Source organism: Castor canadensis, chromosome 8 (genome assembly GCF_047511655.1).
Source record: "Castor canadensis chromosome 8, mCasCan1.hap1v2, whole genome shotgun sequence".
Taxonomy (NCBI): Eukaryota; Metazoa; Chordata; class Mammalia; order Rodentia; family Castoridae; genus Castor; species Castor canadensis.
Window position 1 is genome coordinate 20,328,107 of NC_133393.1, and position 18,695 is coordinate 20,346,801.

The 18,695-nt window shown below is 49.2% G+C and overlaps 1 protein-coding gene across 2 annotated transcripts in view; it reads right to left on the reverse strand.

The window, feature by feature from the left end:
* Positions 1-319: 319 nt before the first annotated feature.
* Positions 320-18,695, reverse strand: part of Znf76 (zinc finger protein 76) — a 30,364-nt gene continuing 11,988 nt past the window's right edge. Inside the window, exons 2-14 of one of the 2 annotated variants that reach the window (XM_074082370.1) lie at positions 14,848-15,016; positions 9,580-9,660; positions 9,388-9,465; positions 7,944-8,143; positions 5,781-5,897; positions 5,435-5,510; positions 4,765-4,890; positions 4,470-4,649; positions 3,454-3,687; positions 3,200-3,363; positions 2,402-2,566; positions 1,695-1,808; positions 321-1,175 (exon numbers count right to left, since the gene is read on the reverse strand). In XM_074082370.1, coding sequence (XP_073938471.1) covers positions 1,071-1,175; positions 1,695-1,808; positions 2,402-2,566; positions 3,200-3,363; positions 3,454-3,687; positions 4,470-4,649; positions 4,765-4,890; positions 5,435-5,510; positions 5,781-5,897; positions 7,944-8,143; positions 9,388-9,465; positions 9,580-9,660; positions 14,848-14,920 — 1,713 coding nt within the window. In that variant the 5' untranslated portion in view covers positions 14,921-15,016 and the 3' untranslated portion in view covers positions 321-1,070. Of the gene's footprint in view, positions 1,176-1,694; positions 1,809-2,401; positions 2,567-3,199; positions 3,364-3,453; positions 3,688-4,469; positions 4,650-4,764; positions 4,891-5,434; positions 5,511-5,780; positions 5,898-7,943; positions 8,144-9,387; positions 9,466-9,579; positions 9,661-14,847; positions 15,017-18,695 lie in introns of both variants that reach the window. The other variant, XM_074082371.1, reaches the window with a different exon arrangement.

Here is an 18,695-nt window from a genome sequence, read left to right on the forward strand (position 1 = left end):
TATCTTCCACAAAGGCAAGGCAGAAAAACCCAATGTTCTTCCAGCCTATCCATCTTGAGGCCTAAGATTTAGCCAGAGCCTGGAAGCAGCGGTCACTCTGGTCCTGTCTAGGTACCCTGCAGCCCAAGTGTTCAAGTGTGGACGGGAAGCCACTAGCAGCTCCTTAGGGAGCTTACGGTGGGTCTCCCTCCCTTCTGGGCCCCAGGTAGGCGAGCCTACCAATCAGGCATTGAGGCTGAAAGGGTTTGTCCCAAGGACATAGGAGTGAAAGCTGACTCAGCCCTGCCATCAGGGCTGAGAGCTGAAAGGATGGAAGAACCCAGGTGGAAACTTGGAACTTTTATTAAATATTCATTCACCCATTTGCCACCATCACCCAGAGCAGGAAAAAAAATAATTATCAAAATGTAATTTAAAAAAACCAAACCACAAAACAAATTAAACCCCATCCCCAGCAGTCTATGTACAGGCCACTCCCTGCCTCTCTGCCACAGAGAGGTTGGGGGACAGCTGGGTGGGTGGGGTGGGAGATGGGTACTTTTACTCCAGCCACAGGCCCCTGAGGAATTAATTCTGACTGTGGTGGCAGAAAGTCCCTAGTGCCAATTGGCCAGGCATCTTGGCTGCCTGAAGGAGGTGGTTATTGCTGGGAAGGGTGGCACTGGCCCACTCTGCCCCCACTGGGCTGAAGAGCTATTTGCCCTTTCCCCTGGTGGGCTGTGACCAGTCAGGGTAGAGGTCAGTGTCCATCTAGCCCCCATCTCCACCAGAGATGGGGAGTGGACTGAAGCGGGAAGGGGGTTCTCCAGAGGAAAGAGAGTAGGTGCCCAGTGTGGCCTGCTGGTCAGGCTGGTTCTTGGTTCTCCTCAGCTCTCGCTGCCTGCTGCCTGGCCTCGTCTTGGACAGGGTTCCCCTCCCCTTCAGTTAGGCCACTTTTCTGCTACCTTCTCACCCCAGAGGACTATGTGGCCACCTTCCATGTGTCAGCCACAGCTGGGGCCCTTGGAGGCAGGGCTGCCTGTGAGCATGGCACTTCCTCCAGCACGGTGCGGGAGCCAGCCCTCCTGGGTTCAGCAGCCGTTCTCTGACACTGTGGTCTCCAGGGTTACAGCCCCTTGCTGCATGGCAGCGGTGGCCACACTGATGGCCTCCTCTAAGGACTGCTGCTCCTCCAGCTGCAGAGAAGGGATGCAGAAGGAAGCAGTGCATGAGACACTCCCACTCAGATCCTTCAATTAGTAGTTAGTATGTGGTCACTTCTTCGAGTCTCCTTCACCTACCCAGGACCACATGCTGCACTCATAGTAAGGCTCCAATAAACAGGAGGTTCCCTGATAAAGAGCCCTATTAGGCTGGCCCAGGGTCAGAGAGACTGGCTTGCTCACAAGAGTGACTGGCTGGAGAGGATCTTAGAGACCATCTACTTCAGCCTTCTTATCTCCAGGTGAAGAAACAGAGACAGGAAGAGATGAAGGACTTGGACCACAGGTAGGCTGCCATCAGAAGGGGCTTCCCTATTCTGCCTTAGCCAAGAATGTGCTCAAGACAGATGTGTAGGTGCAGACAGAAAGGGACTCGTCCTCTGAAGTGGGCTCTTTTTGAACCTGATGCCCTTCTCTTCAAGATCCCATCCAATTTCTCTCCACCATCCCTTTCCTAGTCTGGGATCCGGTTCCTCCCACACTTCAACTCACCTGCACTGCAATGTGTGTTCCATTGGCTGTGGCCAACAGCGCCACCTGTTGATGATGAAGGGATGCAACACTTGAGTCCTCAGCCACCACAGCCCCAGAGGTAATGATTGTGACCTGAAACACAGAAGGAAGGAAGATCTTCCACCCACCTGCAGCATCCTCCCTCTCTCCACTCCAAGTAAAAATTCCTCCACATAAGGTAGCTGAGAGCAACCCAAAGGGACTGAATGAAACCATTATGGATCCAATTAATCAGATTGAGGCTCAGAGCTAAATAAAGTTGGGTTTTTCTCCAACTTAACAGCCCAGAGTTTTGTTTTTTTGGTGGGGGATGGGGAACAGAGGATTGAACCCAAGGCTTTGGGCATGGTAATGCAAATGCTCTGACACTGAGCTACACTCTCAGCCCCCAGAGATTTTGAAGCAAAGGACAAAGCTATAAGAGACTAAAGAGATAGTTTAACCTCCTCAGTTGAAACTGGACTCAGTGACCTGCCTACAGTGGCAAAGCAAATTATGAGTAGACTGAGATTTAGAAACTGACTCTTGACCCCAACGGCTTTAAAGATGAGAGTTGCCGAGGGGCCAGAGAAACTGGGGAATCTCTGTCCTTGTGAAAAGGCTTGACTAGTTTGGCCCTTAATGCCCACCCTGTGGAAAAGACAAGAGAAAAAGAATCCCCTCTCAAGCAAACTGCCTGATCATACGGGCTGCGTCTGGGTGCCGTCGGCGCTGACCATGGTGACAGTATGTGTGCCAGATGTGGCCAGGTCATTGTCATGACTGGGGATGGTGAGGGTAGTGCTGCCATGCTGGGTCACCACACTGATGGCACTCCCCAGGACCTGCAGGTCTTCTGGGGACAGGCTGACCTGTAATAAGAGGGGAGAAGATGAGCTGGATGCCAGAGGAGGGTTATCTGAAAGCTCTCAGGAGTGTGTATGCTTTCCTAGAAGGCTAGCTTTAGGGCACTATGGCAGGAAGGCCAGGGGACAGGCGAACAAAATGGGGTCAAGGCTGCAGAGAGGTACACTAATAGAATTCTGCTGCCCACTTCTATTCACCACCACTTTGCCTCTGGGTTCCACTGCATGCAGTTTGGGGTCACTACCTAATTTTGTCCTCTGACAACGCTAGAAGGCAGAGGTGTATTGAACAGTGAGGGTGTGGCTGAGGGGTAGGTTACACTGCTGGCCAGTGCCACTGGTGGGCTTCCAGACCCCTGCACCTGCATGCCCCTCTTGAGAAGAATATCCTCATTCAGATGATGAGGACCTGTCAGCTTCCAAGAGGGAAATGACTAACTGTACTCTGGAAGGCAATACTGAGCTGGAATTAGCAGAAAGAGGAGGGGCTAAATTTGGTCCCCTCGGCCTCAGTTCTTTGAGGTCCACAAAATGGGAATCTAGGTGGAGGTGGGGCCATCAGAACTTCAGGGGTCCCTAGAATCCCCAGAGAGAGTGGTGTGGCATCTGGACTGCCTCACCCATCCCCAGGCTCTCTACCTGCTGGGCACCATCCTGCGTGATCAGAGCCACCTGGGGAGCCCCATCCTCCTCGGTCACCATGGCCACTTGGGCTGGGATGTCATCACCTTCTTCCTTCATCTCCGAAAGGTAAGCAATGCGGGCTCGTTTGGGTGGTGGGCTTTCCTCAGATGCAGAGGCAGCTAGGAGAGGAGAACCCAGGATGCCACTTGCCACTAAATGCTATGGGAGGCCTGGCTTGCCCCACCTGCTTCCCCTGCCCACTCCCTCACCCTCAAGCTGCTGCTGCTCGTAGAGGGCCTGTTCGCTCTCCTCAGTGGCCTCCAGCTCTCCATGGGCACTGCGCTTGTGCATGGCCAGGGTGGAAGTTTGCCGGTAGGTCTTGCCACAGGTGCTGCAGGTGTAGGGCTTGCAGTGCGTGTGCACCACGTGGTGCTTGTACAGGCTCGAGTACTCAGTGAAGCGCTTCCCGCAGCCTGGCACCGTGCAAACATATGGCTTCTCCCCTGGGGACACTGGGCTGTGAGGGGGTGGGAACTGGGGCTGGCAAGGGGGAAACTAAGGGGACAGGGATAGGGGACAGGGTTGGTGAAGGGAGAGTCAGAGGAAGATGGGCTGAGACCTGAGACTCTGAAATGGACAGAGCTGGGGAAGATGGCCAGTGGAAGATAGAGAGGACATGGGTGTAGGGCCTCTAAGTCCAGAGACAAGGTAGACAGAGAATGAGGGAGGGGGCAGGCTGGAGTTAAAGAAGGGGTGGGATCACCAGGGACGTGGAAGGTTTGGATGGGTGGGTTGACTGTGGTGAACAGAAGAGCAGGAGAGAGTGGGACAGAGACTGAAGTGTCAGGTACAATGGGGACACATGGCTAAGAGATGACAGAAGGCTGGGTAAGGAACGTGACACTGGGGAGGGCGAGGAGTCATATGCACTGGATGAGGTAAGGAGTTGAAGGTGATTTTCACTCTGCTTCTTTCCTACCATTCCTGACCCTGGCCTCTTTTCAGGAGTTCTGCTGGAGGGGGAGAATTCAAGGGGGATACAGGAAGGTGGCTGGGAGCTGATGGACCCCAAAGGTTGGTAATACCTGACTGAATGAACCCAACTGCAAATAGAGGAACTGCTCACTGCAAGTGAAAGAGTGGTTCTGGGGATACCCACCCCTAGACCAGCCTGAGTAGACAGTAAAAAAAGGGCTAGCAGTTGAGAACATATCTCAGATTGGAAGCCTACAGTAGAGGGATGTGGGGCCTCAGGGGGGTGGTCCTTGCATGCCAGCTGGCCCACCTGTATGGATGCGCACGTGATTCTTGTAGTTGGTGGCACTGGTGAAGCCACGGCCACAGTGGGGCTCAGGACAGGTGTAGGGCCGCTCGCCTGTGTGGGTGCGCACATGTACCTTGCGGATATTAGATGTGGTAAAGGAGCGGCCACAGCCCTCAAAAGGGCACCGGAACGGGCGTTCACCTGTGCAGATGGGGGTATGAGGAGTGGCTCAGGAAGGGTGGCCACGCTGGAGCAAAAAAGGGGATGGCATGGGGCTCTAGGGCTAAGTCTGAAACGTAGGCAAGACCCAGCCTACCAGTGTGGGTCCGGACGTGCTTCTGCAGGTCTCCTGATGTCTTGAAGGCCTTGTTGCACAGCTCCTCTGGGCACTTGTATGGTTTCTCACCAGTATGGGTACGAACATGGCTCTTCAGTCCGTAGCCTGTCCGTGTGCGGTGGGGGTGAGAAAAGCAGCCAGTGGGACCTTGTCCTCTACTGCCCACTTCATTTAGAGGCTCTCCATCTTAATCTGTGTTCTGAGAGGCTGCAGAGGCCCAGATCAGTCTCTATCCCACCCTGTCAGGGCAGGTAAGAGGGGTTTTAGAAAAGCCCCTCTGCCTCCTTCCCTCTTCAAGAGCAGCTGGAGACATTCTAGCTGTAGCTGTGGCTATAGGTCCTTATTTCACAGAGGGAAAGCAGCCCAGAGGTTCTGTGCCCCTCAGCAGCCATGGCTGACATCTGTCAGAGCTGATCCAAGCAAGATGTAGGTCTCTCCACCTCCACCCCAGCTCCATCTGCTGTCCTGGCCCCACAGCCTTTCACCTCTGCAGCAGAGTTTTCTTCTGAGATAGCACCCTGCAGGCTGAAGCACTCTACAGCAGCTTCTCTGGAAAGGCAGCTCCTTCTAGTAGGGCCCAAAGCTGATCTAGAATCCTGTGCCCTCAAATGGAAGCAGTCCATACTCAGTACCCCTCTAGGTAGGTTACCTGTGGCAAAGGCCTTTCCACAGCTGGGGAAGTCACACCTGTATGGTCGGTCACCCGTGTGAGCACGTTCATGCACCTGTGAGGACAAGCAATCACATAACTCAGAAGGGCCACGGTCTGAGCTGGGTTCTCTGGTTCTCTTTCGGGCCCTGATTCTCTTCTGTCCTGCACTGTTTGTGTGTATCACAGTCTCCTGTGCTGATGCTTCTGTATATGTGTCTCTTCCTGACTGACAGGTATTGTACGACTTGAGGGCAAGGACCAGTCCAATGAAAGCAGAAAGGCAGAATATTACAACCTAGCAGGGAAGAGTGCAGAACTGAAAGCTGCCTACTGGCCATCTTACCTTTAAGTGATGGGCGGTCGTGTAGAGACGTCCACAGCCCTTGTAGCCACAGCGGAATGCTCTGTCTCCAACCTGTTGCCCTTTTCCATTATGGGGAGTTTGGCTGTCATGCAGAACCTGAAGAAAAAATCTGGGGGTCCCTATATATATTCTCCCCATTGAGGAGAAGGGAGGAATAAGCTATAGGGCCCAGTTGGCAGCCAAGAAACAAAGTTAAGATGGTCAGAAGACTCTGGGGCAGAGAGACGTACTCAAACAAACAGGAACGGACATTCAGCACACTATAGGAAAACAGTGCTGGCATACGGACTCACCATTTATCACTGATGGATGGAGATAGTACTAAATGTCATAGGGGCTGTGACAGCTTTTGAAAAAAGACTATCTCCTAGACAGCAAGGTAAGGTCGGTAGCAGTGTTGTTGGATGGCCACACTTGAGCTAAGCTGAGTACCCTTTTAACCACATACAAGTAGAAGGAACTCTTGACATGCCCATCTCCTAAGGGCGGGACTTCTTCCTCTTAATGGAAGGCTACATTCAGGAGGAGCATGAGCAGGGGGCTGACTGTGAGGATGGGGGTCCAGAATGAGGTGGCCACAGCCAGAAGCACCCAGAAGAGGGGGTAGGGCTGAGAACTGACTGACAGGTTCTTCTGTTTTGTCCTCTTCTGGGGATATGGCTAGGGATACTACTAGAGCCACCTGTTTGACATCAGCCTCTGGCCACGGGAGCCCTATTGCTCTTGTACTTCCCTAGGCAAGGTCCTAGGGGGACTGTCCCTTAATCTGTCTGTCTGAAGTACTGAAGGATCACACTGTTGTCTCTCCAAGAGCTTCTGAAACAGGGCTCTGGAAGACATGGTTAGCAGAGGACAAAAGGTTGAGGCCAAATTCACTGTGAGTTCATCTAGTTAGGCTCCTAGTCGGGGGTCAAGCAGCTGGCAAAATTTCATGGACACTTAAGCAACTGGGTGGAGAGGGAGAGTTACAGGTGGCCAGGCCTGCCTGGTGGGCAGGCCAACTCACACTCAGATTTCATTGGTGTGTCTCACCAGCTCCAGGGGTAACTGAGGGAACTGAGGGTCATCAGGGCTGGAAGTGATCTCTGAGATCATCTGGTCTCATATCAGAATATTAGAGAGGAACAGCTCAGGCCTGGAAGGGACTAAGTTGCACTGGCCTCAGGGCTTCTGATTTTTTTTTTTGAGACAGGGTTATCTTATGTAGTCCAGGCTGGCTTTGAATTCACAATCTCCCTCCTTCAGCTTTCTGAGTGCTGCTGTTATCGGTGTGCACTACCTGGCCAGTGCTCATGATTTAAACAAAGCCCAGTTCTCTTTCTATTGTAGCTGGTCTCACATTTGAACTCTAAAATGCCTCAGGGAACAGGGACAGAAATGGGCAGAGCCCAAAATGGCCTGCTTTAAAGTTTTATGCTTCATTTTGAAGAGACATGAAGATTTCCCCTTTTCCTCTACCACACAGCCACTTTTGTTTTATAAAAACTCCTCCAGTTTTTGGGTAAACCAGTGCTTCAGAAAGCTCTGACACATCCACTCTGAGGCTGTGCAGTCCAACCTGGCCCAGGGCAGAGCACTCTGATTTGGAAACCCCCGGAACCCCCACAGATCCAGCAGAGGGCACTTAGAATGACTGATGTGGGGAGAGCCAGGACCCTTCTTCTTTTCAGCTGAGTTACTGAGGGCCTCATGTTCCAGGAATCCTAGCTGCTCTGCACATGCCCTGGTCACTGCCTACTGAGCTTATTTTCCCAATGACTAAATTAGTTGGAGAGAAGCAATAAATATAAGTGGATGGGAAAACTAATAAAAGACACTGGCAAGAGCTTTCCCAAAGAACACAGAGGATTATTACAGCAGCCAAAGGGAAGCTGGGCCTAACTTCCTACATGAATGCCGCTGTTCCTTACAGCAGCCTTCCCTCTGCAGAGACAGTGGGTAAGTGCCAACAGCTGTGAGCGGCCCAGCCAGGCTGTGTGCCCTCAACAAGGGTGTGGATGTGAAACATGATTCGGGGAGTTGGGCTGGAGGGGCAAAGGAAGTAACCTAGGCCATGGCCAAGCACAGGGCTGCCCTGTCCTTCAGAAAGGCGAAGATGCCCCACTGTCCCAAGTGATGGAAGGTTGGGCTCTGCACACTCACCTTGCTCGCATACTGCTCCAGGGCCACCACTGTGTCTGTGCTGAAGGCCTCATCATCCTCTGCAACCAGGTCCTCCAAGCCCACCTCTGTCTGCACAGCCAGGATGGTGCCATCTGGCGGCACAGTGACAGGGTGGTGAATATAGGCAGTGGAGCCATCTTCCAGCTGAACAGCTTCCAGGGCGCCGGGGTCATAGCCCTCTGCAGGGAACACATGCTTAGCCCTGACGCCACAGAAGGGGAGGAGATCCAGCTGGGATGCTGGCTTTAAGTTAGTGAGCAGTACATACACAAGGAGGGTTTCAGCACTGCATCTCACCAGGCCCCTCACTGTGGTGATTCCCTCTTTCTGGCCCTCCTGCTGCGGCTGTCTCCCCTACAGACATGGTCTCCTATGGTGCCCTGATTGGAACTCACTAGCTTCTTGAGGACCTGACAGGAGATCGTCATCATCTTGGCCTAGATAACCCCAAGACCTTCCTGATCAGTTGCCCCTAACCTCCTCTAGTTCCTGCAGGCAGCATAGCATCCGTAGAGACCTTAGCAGGACACAAAGATGAACATGTCACCCAACTGTCTGGTCTTAGGACAAGACCAAAACCCTATCCTGACAAGCCTTTCTTGCTTTGGCTTTCTCTTATCCCTTTGGACCTCTCTCCCTGTCTTTTTTTTTTTTTTTGGCAATACTGGAGTTTGAACTCAGGACCTCACACTTGCTAGGCAGGTACTCTACCACTTAAGCCACTACACCAGCCCTACCAGCAGTTCCTTAAATGTGTTCTTTCTCCCCCTGCCCCACACCTGCACATGCTAGTACTGTCTGGAGTACTGAGCCCACTCTGCCACCCATCTTCCCCTATCTAAGTACATCCACTGTTCAGCTCTCAGCTCCAGCAGCACCTCCTCAGCTCCCTGAGCCTAATGCTCACTTGTAACCATCAGTTCATCAGTGATGGCTCACTTAACTCTCTTCCCTCACTAGACTGTAGGTGAGCGGGCCTATGTCTAACTGTTCTCTATTGTATGCTCCACACCTAGCACAATGCTTAGTGTGAAGCAGTTGCCTGAATAGCTAATTGTAGGACTAAACTGGTACTCTATAGCATGTTAGGAGCTTCATTCTTAAATAGTTCTTTGTTTCTTTCTCCTGGTCTTGGATGATGTCCCCAGGTCCTATTAAAAGCCCTAAGGCTTTGTTGCTATGCTGGAGCCAAAGCCAGTATCAAAGCTCATACTGACCCCAAGGCTCAGCCTCCTGGTGATAGAGGCAGCTACTCCTGTGATCTGCACCAGGAAAGGGGGTGGTTAGGCTGTTACTGGTGAGTGTGTTTGTGCCTTGGGGGCGACAATGCCTATGGCTATACTCCAACTCCCACTCATCTCCCCAGCCCCTTTGAGTTCTGAGTCCCTTCCTTCCCCACCATTCGTGATGACCCTGACCCCACCTTTGGGTGTGCGGTGTATATAGGCCACACTGCCATCTTCCAGCTGCACAGGCTGTCCATCCTCAAAGGAGAGAGATTCTGTAATGACAGCAACGCCAGCCTTTCTCTGGAGCTTAATGCCATGAGAGGTCATAGATGGGGGGGTGCCAGGCCTCCCCCCATATGGCAAGGGTTTGTTGAGGGTGCTCTCACCTTTCTGTACTGTCACTTGGTGAATATATGCAGTGGTTCCATCCTCAAGCTGAATCACTTGCCCTTCAAGAAGCTTCTCTCCTGTGGAGGTAGAAGCAGAAAGAAATAGGCCAGGCCTAAAGAAAACTAAGAGGCACCTGACTGCTCAGAGGCCCGAGCACTAGACTGTGGCCTAAGCACAGGTAACAGCTGCCATGTTTCTTTGCTCTCTGCCTTCTAGGCCTGGGCCTGGAGGCACTGAGGGTGAAGCATTCTGCCATGCAGGAACCTTATGCCTCCCAATGGATCCCTTTCCTACTACTCACCCAGGAGCAACCTCCATTATTATTCCATCCGTGCTCAGCAAAGTGGGAACTCCCAACCTAACAGTAAGTTTCTGAGATTGAACTAAATGAAGAGCTAATAATGCCCTAAATCTGGAAAGCTCCTACATGGTAAAAATTCAGATGTAGCTCAAACTAATGAAACCAAAATATATTCCCTTGTTTCTCCCTGTGGCAGCGTGCCAATCCCTGAGCCTTTGATAAGGCAGGTGATAATACTGTAGTTAAAAGCAACAGGCTCTAGAGTCAGAACAAGCCTCCTGAGTGTTAACTCTAGGCCTACCTCTTACTAGCTGTGTGAACTTGGACAATTTATTTAGCCTTTCTGTGTCTGTTTTTCCTTTTTTTTTTTTGCCGGTACTGGGGAGTTGAACTCAGGGCCTTGTGCTTGCTAGGCAGCTGTTCTACCACTTGAGCCACACCCCAGGCCTTTTTGCTTTAGTTATTTTTCAAATAGGTCTTGCTTTATGCCTGGGCTAGCCTGGACTTTAATCCTATTTATGCTATAGAATCCTACAGAAGGGATGACAGGTGCATGCCACCACACCTACCCATTGAAATGGTGTCTTTTGAACTTTTTGTCCATCTGGCCTTGAGTCTTGATCCTCCCACTCTCTGCCTCCTAAGTAAGTAGGATTAAGGCATAAGCCACCACACCCAGCCCCAGTTTCCTCTTCTTAACAACTGTCTCTTCCTTATAGGGTGGCTGTGAGGGTTAAATGAGTTAACTGGGAACATGCTGGGTACATGGTCATCCCTCAACAAGCTTTAGCTTTCATCGAAATAAGGCCATGTGCATTTTGAAAGAAAGGGGTAGTAAAACAATGGGGAGTTATGTAAATGAGACTATTATGTTATTATGTGTCCATCTAGGGCTTACCCACTGCCACAGTTGAGTCACACTTCCTTAATTCATCTGTGGTATTTTCAAATAAAAAAACTGACTCACATAAGACAGCATAAGCAGTATAAAAATTAAGATTCTAGCCTAAGTACACCCTTCCCTTGTCTTACTGGAAAGCACTTTTTTTTTTTCAGCTTCACTCAGAAAGCACTTTTAACAGGCTCTTGGAATTAGAATTCCATGCCTCCCACCCCACCCGTGTCCAGTAAATCTGACAGGAAGGAAGAAAGGAAGTGAGAAAGGGAAGAAGGAAAGAGAGATTAAAGAGTTCGTGACAAGTGATTTGTTTGTCCTTTCTTTAGAAGTTTCAGGCTTAGGACTTTGAGCCTTGTAAGGCAGGAAAAGGCAGCAACTTCTGGCCCAGCTTTCTGCTGACGGTCTCTTCAGGGGAAACCCCAAACTTGCCCCTAGACGGAGTCTTTTTGGGGTCTGTAAAATCTCAAGTCTTACAGACTGGCCAAAGCAGGTGAGGTGGAGATAGAGGTAAGAAGCAGGACAGGCTGCTGAGATGAGGGAGCCCCACTCGCTTCCCTCCTGCTCTGTGAGCAGGCAGGCCATCCTCACTTTCCACTGTGTCTATCCTGGCAAGGACCCCAGCAGAGCTATTGCCAGCTTCAAGGCAGAAGATGAAATGTTGAGAACAGGTGCCTCCTCTAACAACCAGACACTATGATGAAGAGAGGCAGGTCTGGAGAAGAACTGCTGATAGGGTACATATCCCATTCTGGAGGGGTGACCATACTTCCCTTTGCCTGACCAATCCCAGGGTATTTATTAATAGTACACTCTTCCACTCTCAAAAGTTTCGGGTTTGAATGATCACCCTAGTTAAAGGTGAATCTCATACAATTTTAGGGCTGCTGTGCGGTTTCACTGACCCGGACAGCTGCCTGCTGACGGAGACAAAAGTGCCTCTGTAAAAAGCTTCAGAGGAGCCCGCGCATCAGCAGCTCCCCAGTGGGAAATGTGGTGCATGTCTGTGCACGTGCACATTGCAACATGATGGAGGCAGGGGACAGAGCCAGGAGGAGTGATGGAGAAAGATACAGAGAGGTGGAGGAGGCAAAGAGACTCAAATGTAGATGTTAGAAAAAAGTGGCTTTATAAGGCCACATGTGTCACTTGCTGTTTATGTTTTTTTTTTTTTGGTGGGACTGGGGTTTGAACTCAGTGCTTCACATTTGCAAAGCAGGTGGTCTACCACTTGAGCCACAGCTCTAGTCCATTTTGCTCTGGTTATTTTTGAAGATGGAGTCTCTTGAACTATTTGCTTGGGCCAGCCTCAAACTAAGATCCTTCTGATCTCAGCCTCCCAAGTAGCCAGTATTACAAGTATGAGCCACTGATGCCCACCCAGCTTGATTGATTGATGGTCTTTTTGAGACAGGCTCTTGCTATTTCTGAGGACAGATGTGTCATTTGCTGTAATTTATTTATTTATTTATTTTGAGACAGAGTCTTGCTATGTAGCCCAGGCTGGCCTTGAAACTCATGATTCTTCTGTCTTCCTGCCTCAGCCTCCTAGGTGCTGGGATTACAGACCTGTGCTACTGTGCTGAGTGGTCATTGCTTTTTATTTGTTCAGGCACTAATTCTCAATGGAAGACTGAGCATGGGTATTAACAAGGTCTAAGAAGAAAACACAGCCCTACCTAGAGATCCCAAGTTCTTCCTCCACAGAGACAGAGGGACCAGACCTGTGGTGGGAAGTTAGAGGGTTTCAGGCTTCAAAAGTATTCTAGAGAAAGAACATTCCCAAGAGAATGAAGCCAGGCAGGACACACATCACAGATGGCTCATGACAACATCCCTTCCCAGAACATCTCCACCAACTTCTTATGGAAAGAGCTCTGAGGAGATTAAGGGGCATCTTTAATTATCATTAGGAAACAGACAATTTTATTTGTTTGTTTATTTATTTATTTATCTGAAGAAATGGTGACCACAGTACTATTTATTTCTTAAATGAGAGCTTTGGCTTTTGTCCCTGAAGATCATCAATGTGAATTTAAGTCATGGGGACTCCACCTCCTAAGGTACTTTAATTCAAAGCATGCTCAGTGCCAGGCACTGGTGAGTAGGGAAGAAAGCAATGGAGGTCTCCAGGGGCCACCAAAATGATAGTCTCCTCCACCCACAAGGATAGCACAAGTGTGTGCATCCATCCTCCACCCATACCCCAGCCTGGCAACATTCACACACACCCACAGTGGTTGGGATTGGATTGAAAATGTGAGGACATGATGCAGCCCACTACGTACCATATGGGCAACAACTGCTTACTGACAATTAGAAATGAAATCAATAAACAACTGATCTGTAAACCTAGGAGCAGAAATTTACTTTGGCACCAGGTGCTGGTGACTCAAGCCTGAAATCCTAGCTACCAGAAGGCAGAGTTCAGGAGGATCTCAGTAGTAAGCCAGCCCACGGAAATAGTTCACAAGACCCTATCTTGAAAATACCCAACATAAAAAGGGCTGGTGGAGTGCCTGCCTTGCTGGCATGAGGCCCTGAGCTCAAAACCCTCTCCCCCACAACCCCAACAAAAAGAAATTTACTTTGGCAATGTATTGAAATGAAGGAGGGCAATGTTGCAATCTCAATGTTATCATGAAGAGAGTGATGTTCACGGAATCCAGAAGAGGTCAAAGGAAGTCTAGGGATTAAGGCAGTGTTTGCCTAGTGTTTGCCAAGGAAGACACGAACACCACCTGGCGTTCCTGAGAATGCAGGTAAGAAAGGAGAAGTGTCCCTGCCTGCAGGCCCTGCCCTCAACAGCACTCTTTTCTGACTCCACACCTACCTAGATTTGAAATTCTTGAGAGTGGGGTGAAATACAAGATTCTGGGGCTGGCAGAGTGACTCAAGTGGTCAGAGCACCTGCCCTGCAAGCATAAGGCTCTGAGTTCAAGTACCACCAAAAAATAAAAGATTCTCAGTAAATCTGAACTTCAGATAAATGAAAAATTGCTTTTACTATAGGCTAAGCATCTATAGTCTAAAATGTAACATGCTCTGAAATCCAAGAATTTCAGATTAGGGATGTTCAGTGGGTTAAGTCTATACAAATATTACCAAATCAAAAAATCTCCCAAATCTAAAATATAATTGGTCCTAAGCAGTTTGGACAAGGATTACCCAGTCTATACTTAGTGTTATCAGGGTTTTGTTGTTTTTGGCAGTACTGGGGTATGAACCAGGGTCTTGCGCTTGCTAGATAGGTGTTCTACCACTTGAGCCATGCCCCACAATTCCCGCATAGCTGGGATGACAGGCATATGCCACCATGCCTAGTTTTTATTTGCTGAGATGGGGGTCTCATGAGCTTTTTCCCCTGCCTGGCCCTGAACCTTGACCCTCCCTGAACCATGATCTTACATCTCTTCCAGAGTAGCTAGGATTATAATAAGCATGAGCCACCGTGCTCATGTATTTTAGTATTTTTTAGTGTACCCCATGCAATGTTGGGGATGCACTTATACTGTAAAAGTATTTTCTGTTTATCTGCAATTCAAATTTAACTGTGACTCTGTATTTTTATTTCCAGCACCTACTAGAGCTTGCAATTAAGACATGAGTGTTATGCTTTGGTGCCCTGTTCTGAACCTAGCAGAGTATCTTATGCAGGTAGAAGCTCACCAGGTAGTCTGGGTACTTAAGCTTACTTGAATTAAGATGGTGCACTACCTTTAGAAAGCACGAGACACTGGACAGGGAAGGTCTGAAGAGCAGGAAGTCACAGCTATATTGTGTGCATCTATTCCAGAGATATTTATCAACTATCAGCACATGGAAGAAAGTGTGCCTTGAGGCCTTGGCTCCCACAGCTGGGGTAGTCTGCTTTTCTAGCTTGCCTGGATGGCGTTTTATTTTAAAGAGTCCCCCTTTCACCAAGAATATAGGATTCTTATGCACAGCAAGCTGTGCTGGCGGAGACGGGGGGCAAGCAGGCAAGAGGGCAGGGTGGTGAGACTTAGGAGTGGATGCCCCTTTCCAGAGGATGAAGGACAAGATTCTGAGGTCCCTGAAAATCCTCACCTTTCACAGCTTGCTGGACATAGGCTGTTGTTCCGTCACTGAGGGTCACCGTCTGCAGCCCCAAGCTCTCCATGGCAAACTGCCACTCGTGCGCTCAGACATGAAGTTGGCTTCTGGCCAGCACTAAGAGCCACAACTGAGACCAGAGATTTCCTTCCGGGTCACAAATCTGAGAAAATGGACAGTGTCACATAAACAGTTACATTGCTTTTCCCTTGTGCAAGCAGTTAATGAGGCCAGCCAAGAATATAGACAAATTTTTCAAAGTAGAGAACTATGTTGGTTTTTGTGAAAATATACACTTAGGAATTCTAAAAGGTAAGCACAAAAGAGAAGCACCCCAGTCAAACTGGTTGTAAAGTAAGAATTCATGGATCAAAACCCACTTTTAAACTTGCTCTCCTTAGGAGGGAGCCCTGTTATAGGCAGGCAGCCTACCTCACTGCTGCCTGTCCTCTCTGCCCACATCTTGCCTGTGCCCAGACCCATCCACCCGATGGCATTGCTGGCCATCCTCAGGGAACATGCCATGGCAATATAAATGGACGAGTCCCTAACAGAACTCACAATGTCCCCTGCTCACCAGAACTGTTCTACTTTCCCCAGTATCCACATCCTGGGGATGGCATCTCCATCCACCCAGAAACAGTGGGGTCATCCTTGAGTCTTCCTTTTCCCTTAAAGTCCAGCTACCAATTTCAGGTGAGTATCACTTCTCACCTCTCACTTGTCAGAGCCTCCTAACTATGTCCTATGTCCTCAGATAAATTCTTGCCCCTTTCCAATTCATTTTTTTCCTTTTCTCCCCCCAGTACTGGGGTTTGAACTCAGAGACTACACCTTGAGCCACTCCATCAGCCCTTTTCTGTGAAGGGTTTTTCCAGATAGAGTCTTGAGAGCCTCTGCCTGGGCTGGCTTTGAACTGCGAGTCTCTGATCTCTACCTCCTGAGTAGTTAAGATTACAGGTGTGAGCCACTGGTGCTTGGGGGAACTTAGGATCTTGCACACCTAGTCAGGTGCTCTACTTCTTGAGCCACCCTACATCCCCTTTTTGCTTTAGCTATTTTTCAGATAGCATCTCACTGTTTTGCCTGGGCTGGCCTTGAACAGTGATCCTCCCAATCTCTGCCTCCTGGGTAGCTGGGATCACAGGCATGAGCCACTGTGTCCAGCCTCCAACTCACTTTCTAACATGCTATGAGGGTGGCCTTTAAACACAGAACTCTAACTACACTACTTGCTGATTAAAACCTTTCAGTAGCTTCCTTACACCCTTACAGTCCACCTTGCAGGCAAGACCAGTCCTATTATAGCTCCTGTAACCTCTTCCCAGCCCTCGCACCCTGCTCACTCCTTCAGTATGCAGCACTATCTGCTTCATCTCTGTTGCCTACACAGGACTTTGGGCTCCAGTCTGGCTTCCAGTTCATGGTGGTTTCTCCACACCCTGTCCTGGGGGCTGTCCACAGATCCTCCTGGAGTGACTTACTGGGTCCTCAGGTCCACGTGCCATGGTGTGGCACCTACTCTAGCTGTAGACCCCTGCACTTGTGAAGCCTGAAGGAAGTCCACAGCCTCTACTCGGTCCAGTTGTTAAGATTCCTTCTGCTGCCCATCTACAAAATTCTCCTGGACTTGGAATCTCGGCCGCCTATGATCCTCATGATCTCCTAGCTGATACTGCGTATACATATCACAGCACCCAGAGAGAAGGATATTTGTATGTTATATGGCAGATGCTGCAGCTTGAAGCCAGAAGCAACCAACTAGGGCTTTGGCAGCTTCCAGGGTTAAGCAGATCAATATCTTGGCATAAATCATGCCCATATTTAACACACTGGTTGGGGTGGTCTACCCCCAGGCTTGACATCTCAACTGGAATCACTCATTCATGCTGTCCATAAATATTTACTGGATGAGCTAAGCCCCAAGAAGCAGTGTTACTAGCGAACACTACAGCAGAGCTAACCATGTACCAGGTAAATTACATGTATTAGCAGCGATCCTGTATTTCACACCCTTACTTTCCCTATGTCACAGTTAAGCTCCAACCCATAAAGTAACTTGCTTAACATGGCACAGCTAGTGTGAGAGGAGGATCTGAACCCAGGCCGTCTGATCTACAGTGTGATATCAAGTTCTCTAGTATGCTGCCAAGTACAGAGATCCTTGAATGAGGGGTTTATGGATCCTCAGGCCACTCTAAAGTACTTTTTTGCTATGTGAGCCTACGTGTTTTTCTGAAGAGAGGGGAGTCCAATGCTGTCATAGTCTCACAGGGATCAAAGGGAAACAGCTACTGTTATTGGTGGGAATTCTGACATCTGACCCAACTTCTCTGGGCCAGTAAGATCCTGAAAGTAGCCCCAGTCTTGCCCAGATTCCTGATAATCCCCAGTGGTCTGTATTTCACAAAAACTTGGTCCTGACTTTTTTTGGTTTGCTCCATGACCCGCACTCCTTTTTTCTTTTTTGGCAGTGCTAGGAATTGAACACAGGGCTTTGCAAATGCTAGGCAAGCACTCCACCACTTGAGCTATGCCCTAGTCCTTTTGTCTTTATTTTGTTTATGAGACAGGGTCTCAATAACTTTGCCTGGTTGGCCTCAAACTTGTGATCCTCCTGCCTCTGCCTCTTGAATAGCTAGGAATACAGATATGTACCCTCATACCTGGCTCAACCTTTAGATTTCATTGTGCTAACTGGGAGATTTTTAACTCAGGGCCTTGCACTTGCTAGGTGGGAATTCTACCACTTGAGTCATGCCTCCAGCCCTTTTGGCTTTAGTTTTTTTTTTTTTGTTTTTTCCTTTCTAGTTATTTTTCTAATAGAGTCTCCAGGTTTTGCCCAGGGCTAGCCTAAACTGCAATCTTTTCTAATTACACCTTCCACGTGGCTGGGATGACAGGTGTGAATTACCACACCTAGTTTATTTTTTGAGATGGGGTCTTGCTAACTTTTTGGCCAGGATGGCCTCAAACCATTATCCTCCCAAGTAGCTGGGATTATAGGCCACAGCCACCACAAAGAGAAATTCTTTTTTAATCTGTTTTAGTGTAACCACACTATGTTAAGTAAAAACATGTAGGAGAGAGCCAAGTAAAGAGAAAGCAGACTAAGTTGAAAAGGCATCGCAAATGACCTCAAGCCTTTATGGCTGGGCCCAGTGGCTCCTGCAGCAGTGGTGGGTTTAAGTTAGCATGTCTATACACTGCTGGAACTTTGCATGGAAAATCAGTGATGTGATTCAGAGTATGTGCTCTGAGCTGGCCACTGGTGGCTCATGCCTGTCATCCTAGGTACTTGGGAGGCTGAGATTAAAAGGATCAAGGTTTGAGGCCAACCTGGGCAAGCAGTTTACAAGACCCCATCTCCAAAATAACCAGAGCAAAATGGGCTCTGAAGTCATAAAGCCTAGGTTCTAATCCTGCAGGCTGTATCTTTTAGAAGCTGTGTAGCCTTGGACAAGCAAATGAACCTCTCTGAACCTCAGCTGCCACAGATGGGCAAAATAGTGTCACCTGCTTCCCAGGTGGCTGAATTAAATGAGGTCACAACATGTTGATATTTAGCACAGTGCCGGCACACTGGAAGTACTCTAGAAATACTGGTGCTGAGGGGAAGAGAAAGAAGATATGAGCTTAGCTCATTCCCTTACAAAGGAGCTGATGTTGAAGCAATGTGTATTTCTAAAACTGCAGCCTGGAGGGGTGGCAACAGTCCTAGAGTAGGGGTCTGCAGAACTGACTTATCTTGATTTGTCTTATGCGTGCTTATCTGTAAAGGAAATACTAGCCCAGGTGACCCTACGATCCTTTCCACTGCTCGTGCTAACTGTATTTATCAC